The sequence below is a fragment of the Wyeomyia smithii genome, chromosome 2 (genome assembly GCF_029784165.1).
Source record: "Wyeomyia smithii strain HCP4-BCI-WySm-NY-G18 chromosome 2, ASM2978416v1, whole genome shotgun sequence".
Lineage (NCBI taxonomy): Eukaryota > Metazoa > Arthropoda > Insecta > Diptera > Culicidae > Wyeomyia > Wyeomyia smithii.
In genome coordinates, this window is record NC_073695.1 from 89,729,335 (window position 1) to 89,735,898 (window position 6,564).

The 6,564-nt window shown below is 40.8% G+C and overlaps 1 protein-coding gene across 2 annotated transcripts; it reads left to right on the forward strand.

Moving 5' to 3' along the window:
• Positions 1 to 2,962: 2,962 nt before the first annotated feature.
• LOC129724123 (cleavage and polyadenylation specificity factor subunit 6) lies at positions 2,963 to 6,223 on the forward strand. 2 transcript variants are annotated; one of them, XM_055678763.1, is made up of 6 exons: positions 2,963 to 3,232; positions 3,293 to 4,024; positions 4,073 to 4,273; positions 4,362 to 4,810; positions 4,871 to 5,194; positions 5,249 to 6,223. In XM_055678763.1, exons 1-6 carry the CDS (start codon positions 3,167 to 3,169, stop codon positions 5,412 to 5,414), a joined length of 1,938 nt encoding a protein of 645 aa, XP_055534738.1. In that variant the 5' UTR covers positions 2,963 to 3,166; the 3' UTR covers positions 5,415 to 6,223. The 2 variants fall into 2 exon arrangements, with proteins under 2 accessions (XP_055534738.1, XP_055534739.1); XM_055678764.1 differs by having other exon boundaries at positions 4,085 to 4,273.
• Positions 6,224 to 6,564: the final 341 nt, after the last annotated feature.

The following is a 6,564-nucleotide window of genomic DNA, read 5'->3' on the forward strand; positions in this document are numbered from 1 at the left end:
CAATTTCGCTTAACACGAACTGTAAACACAGATAAGTTGAGAGTTGTCGCGCGCCGTGCTGCCAAAACAGCAGAAAGTCTGAAAATTTATCTTTTGCGGAATATGTACAGTAGGTGTCGCACAAGTTAGTAGGAACCAGAATTTTCTTAGAATTTTGTACGAAGTGGTACGCCTGTTTGTCTGTGCTGTAAATTACAAAGTTTTGATTTTGCTAATAAATTTCAGACGCGCAAAGGACAAAGCATCAACCTTGGAAATTCATTCTTATACGATAGTGTAAATAATTTTGGTAACCACAAAGATTTGCTTAAGTTTCGTACGACTTTCTGTATGCATCGGAAAGTGCAATAAAAGCTCATAACATTGGAAAAATTCAATACTCGATTTCAAAAATTGTTTCAGCTCATACTTAGGATGTTTTTGATTTTCAATGCTTAACTCATAACAAAAAAATATTAAAACAAATGCAGGTATCCTAAAAACAAATGCCAAACGCAACACTTATTCTAAACGAAAAGTATCTACGCCTAGGCTGCCGTTCCAATCATAGTTGTCCAAGCGTGCATAAGGTTGCATAAGGTGTAGAACATGGAACGGCAGTAGGAGCAAGACACTTTTGATATATTCGCCCTGACGGAAGTAAATCAGCTTCTTCACATACATTGTGCTGTCCGTATGCAAATTTGAGGGAAAATTACAAAAATGGTTGCTTTCACAGAATAAAAACATTGACGTCACTTTATTGTCGGTGTTATGTCAATGTGATTGGAACACACAGAACAGACTAACAAGCAAACTATAAAAAGTGTGTAAAAAAATTTGTGTGCGCAAAAATATACCCATCGAATTAGACCCCTCGTCATGCCGAATGGTCCAGTAAAGTGTGATGTCACTACCGTCGCCGTGGAGCGAACGGCAAAGCAAATATATTTCATCGTCAGAACTAAAGAACTAATACGCGTGTATTAATCAAAAAACGAGCAAATTTGGCTTGTTTACATATGGCACATGGGCCGTTTTCACTAAAGCCCTAGAGTTAAAGTTTGGACGACTGTCACTATAAAGTTCCAATCGAACTGTCAAAATTCGTTCCAATCAAAGATGACTAGAACAAGATTCCTGACGCTTGCAGAATTCATCGGACATGATTGGCGGCAGGGTTGCAAATTTTCACTGTCAGTGATAGATTCTCAGTTGATACTGAATACTACGAATATCAGTATCAACACGAACGAGCAGACAGTGATAATTGCTTGCAGCGCCAATCAGTTGACAGTGGTAATGCTGGCTAGCAGCATTACTGTGATTTCGCACACGCTATGATGCTCTAGTGATGTTAATGCGGTGTAGGATGAAGGTGCCTACCTACTCCATTGATTTTATGCAATAGATTGGCTCAGATAAAATAACTTCGTTATTTTTTAAGATATATCATTTATATGACTGACATGATTATTGACTGATGATTGACTTGGGTCACACTCAATATCAGTTTGAAGTGAGTGAGAGTGGAACTGCTGTTGGATCACTCTACTTTTTCTGTCTGCTGAAAGGTGAAACTGTACGGTGCTGCCATCCGAAAAATGTTAATAATCATTGTTACGAATGTTTAGTTTTCTAACATGAAACTTTCCGGAAGAATGAAGAATAATCGGCGCATCATTTAAAATTGAGCGTACCATCAGAAATTCCTCATAACCGCTATGAGCACGCTCTACAGCCAAGTTTTCCACTCTTGCCGGGGTTAATAAAGCAAAAATCGGGTGCCCTGAATACAAAAATCGGGGAACCTGACCATATGCACAATGGTGCTGAAACCTGGCTTGCGACATATCAAACTTTACGTGTTGGTAGAATTGGACCTGAAAATAGGTATACTGTGATAATTAGTGTGAAAATTTGATTAATGTTGTTCTTGCTTGGACGTCTGTCTGTGGCTACACCTTTATCATATACAATCTCGAACAACTCAACGATCGATGACGGACTTTGCACGATAAATCGGTTTTGCTCATAGTGACAATTTTATGAGAATTCAAGTTATCAGATGGCAGCACTAACGGTCGGAAATCGGTCGTATTCAAAATGTATGAAAAATGTGGAAGTTAGGTATCTTGTTCTAGTTATCTTTGTTTCAATCGAACGCAAGAATGTTTGACATGTCAAGTTTGTCTTAGGATATGTGAAGTATTGTGATTTAGCTATAACAAAATGCGAAAAACCCAGAGATGAAACTCGATTGTAACAAATAAAATAATAAATTCCAAAAATCTTTACGTTATTTTATTTTTCAAATGGTTACTAAAATCATAACGCGATAGATCTCCTTTCTATTTTCTCTGATATTTTGCTTCTGATTAATTTTTAATTTTGTTCCTCACTATTGACAACTGGATGAGATTCTGAGTTACTTCAGCTGTTGGTGATACATGAAATTTCGAACGGACAGTGGGTAGCTTGTTTGGATAAGTTCCATGTACTTATCACTTTTGTCGGGAAGACTCATCACTCATTCAACATAGAAAGAGATAGCATATTGCCATCCCCTTGGAAATATCACTTTCTGACAATAAAAGACCTCGTAATCGCCGATTACGGTACGTGGTAATCAGTTATGCTGAGATCCCCTGACGGGCTCTGCTGAGTGCTGACATCTCTGATACGAAGTACCAGGTATGTTTTCATTTCGAAGGCATTAGAGCGCGTGTGAAGACGTGGAAGCCTAATAGTTGGTTGATCAAACGCTTTCTATCAAAACTGTAAAACTTTCAATGGGGATGTGTTTAAAAATTTGTGATGTGTCGAAAAATGTAGACATTTTTTTCGTGGATTGTAAAAACCTTTGAAAAACTACCTGGCATTCCTGTGCGGTACTAGAATATGATTTGACAACTCGCTTCTTTTAGGCATTCTTCTTTTTTGCGCCCGTTAGTTTGCGGCATTTTGGTAAAAGAATGTGTGAAAATTTTTCATTCAATTATTTTTTTAATATTTTGCTTAAATTTGTCTTCAGGTACAAATAAAAAAGTAATAATTCGTATCGCGCATCCTTGCTGGCTTAGACCGTAACTAGAAAGTGTGAAACTATTCGCATTTTATGCGTTAAAAGTGATTTGAGCGCTGCTCACTGTCTACGATAAAGTTTGTTGGCAAAGGAGAAGCAAAAATGGCCGATGGCGTGGATATTGATTTATATGCTGATGACCTGGAACAGGATTTTAATCAAAATAATGTAGGTTTTGTGCTTATTTGTTATGATTTAAGTTATTTACTATTTTCAAATAACATGTAGGATGAATTTGGTGGCGATGGAGGTGATTTGTATGACGATGTTATTACGCCTTCCGGTGATCACAGAAACAATTCCGGCAGCGTTGCTTCCGACAGGATGGATGGAATTGATAGCAACGGAGGATATCACCACCACGGGGGATCAATGAATCACATTGCTAGACGTCATCAGCTTTATGTGGGAAATTTATCTTGGTGGACTACAGACCAGGATATCGCCGATGCAATTACCGACGTCGGCGTAAATGATTTTCAGGAAGTGAAATTTTTCGAAAATCGTGCCAATGGGCAGTCAAAAGGGTTTTGTGTAGTTTCACTGGGATCTGAAAACAGTATGCGTTACGTTATGGAACGACTGCCGAAAAAGGAACTGCACGGACAGAATCCGGTTGTTACATTACCGACGAAGCAAGCGCTAAACCAATTTGAAAGTCAACAAAAAACTAGACCCACACCTCCAACCCAAGGACAGTCAAACGGACCGAGGCCGCCAGGCCCTAACATGGGCATGGGAATCGGTGGTCCACCTGGAGGCCCCCACGGTGGGCCAGGTGGCCCGGGAGGTCCTGGTGGACCTAATGGCCCAGGTGGGCCACCTCGAATGGGGATGGGTATGGGTCCTAGTATGCCGCCTGGAATGCGACCACCGCACAATCACCCTATGCAAGGGCCGGGACCAGGCCCAATGCATATGCAAGGCCCACCAGGACCAGGTGGCCCCCCTAGACCTCAGGTATTCCCTATAGAGAGTTAGTTTGTGCTTGTTTTATGCTGTAACCAGCGTTCCTTCCAGGGTCCACCGATGCACCAAGGAAACGGGCCACCACAACAAGGTCATCCGCGGTTTCAAAATCAAGGTCAATGGAACGGGCCTCCAAGAATGAATGGTCCGAGACCAGGTGGCCCTGGCCCGATGCCTCATAGACCGCAAATGGTAAATAAACCGCATTACCAATCACAGAGATCACACAGATTCATGGATGTAAATATGTCTTGCACATTTAGTTACACATAGATCATAGTATTCTGTAAAACGAGTTGGTTTAATAACTCTTGCTGGTTTGTTTCAGTATCCTGGTCCGCCGTCGCGTGGACCTCGTCCAGATTGGAACGGACCTCCTATGCATGGAGGGCCTAGTTTTCCACCTGGTCCACCTGGACCACGTCAAGGACCGCCGCATATGCAAGGTCCCGGTCGTGGGCCTCCGATTGGTGGTCCAGGGCCCCAAGGACCTGCACCTCATGTAAATCCAGCTTTCTTCAACCAAGGAGGTGGTCCCCCTGGTGGTCATCCTAATGGTGGACCTGCATCTCATGGCCCTCCTTCAGGACAAGGACCTCCGCAACATTTTAGCTCACAAGGGGGAGCAGCACCGCGTGGTCCATGGCCTCCCGGTCCTAGTGGAAAGCCTCCAGGTGGACCATTCCCGGAACATAGCATAACACCCCAGCTAAGTGAAGCGGAATTCGAAGAGATTATGACAAGAAACCGCACTGTCAGCAGCTCGGCCATCGCAAGGTAAATTTTTTCTCATCTTTTCGGATTGATTAAATTTCTAAAAATGAACATTTCCCTTAGGGCTGTATCGGATGCTGCTGCGGGAGAATACTCGAGCGCTATTGAAACATTAGCAACGGCGATTTCGTTAATAAAACAATCTAAGGTAGCTCACGACGAAAGATGCAAGATTCTGATTAGCTCCCTTCAAGATACGCTGCATGGTATTGAAACCAAGAGTTATAGTAGAAGAGAACGCTCTAGATCACGTGATCGTTCTTCACATCCGCGTTCCAGATCTCGCAGAGAACGTTCGACATCGCGTGGTTATCGCGAGCGTTCTCGTGAAAGAGACCGCAGTGATCGTAGTGAGCGGGACCGCGATCGGGATCGGGATAGAGATGGGTAACTATGATGCAAAGATACATTTTCACATTTTTTAAACACTATTGTTTGCAGTTCTAGACGTTCTCGTCCTCGCAATAAGACCCCAGAAGCAACTACTGACAATTCTACCGACAACTCGAAACGCTATTATAACGATGATCGGTACAGATCTTCAGATCGCGACCGCGAACGTGACCGGGATCGTGAGCGTCGCGAGGAACATCGATCACGTCATTAAAACCACATTGCAAATGTACAAGTCGTACCAGACACAAATTCTCTTCTGCAGCAAATGGTTTATTTGTTTCCATCTGGAGTAGGAAGTCGAAGTTCTAAATCTGAGACGATCCTACGAAGTGTTGCCATCACTTCATATTTTCTCCAAACTGTTTTCTAGAATTTGTCAGATTTTTCAAATGGATTCATTCATGTTTTTATTCCCTGTACACCTTTCTCTATGATTTATTAGCCGTAAGAAATAACGATGTATTGTTCTGGCTATTATATTTGAAATGGCTTCACTCTACCTTCGAATACACCTAAAGATGGTTTTATATGATACCCAAACCACTGGGTATTGCGTGCATGAAACCACTGATATATGGAGAAAAAAAATTCAAATCTACAAACTCTACAAGAAACGGGAGTAGCAAAATTAAACGTAGTACAGTGTTGCTCGTCCACTTTCAATAGATATGATTAGAAATTATAACATGCATTGCTGTATGCCGAATAGAGAGAATAGATGTTGCAGATGGATAGTTACCTGCATAACTATGAGACATTACTATCCGTTTTTATCACCTAAATAACCAACAATGCGAAAGCCGGAGGCGATTATTCAACGGTTACTGGTGGCATCGCAGACATCGACATCGTTGAAGATCTATGTGCAAATTGTGAAGCAGCATCGCACCCAGTTTAGCTGTCCATAACCACTGCATTGAGGTTGAATGGCGAGAATCCGATTAAAAGAAGATTGTATTCAATAATTGATTGATTAAACTAATTACAATGATATTCCAAAAGAAAGAAAGAAAAGCAAAACTGTATTGTGTATTTCTATGTAGTACCTTAAGATTCAAGTTTAACTCTTAGGTTAGTTTTTTTTTGTTTTAATTTATTTTTCACTTTCCTGGAAACATTTGTTATTTTCGTTTAAGTTGAAATGTTTTCATTTCCTATTACAATGTAACGGAACTATTTATTACTTTGTTTTTCATCATATCTTTTTTTTAAATTTTAAACTACCTATTTCGAACATTTTGTAATCCAAAAGTTACTGTAAATAGCAACGAAAAGACTGATTTGAATTGTATGTATATATTTGCATTAGGATTGGATATACAGCTTGAGTGGTTCAAGTATACTAAATTCTGTGATAACAC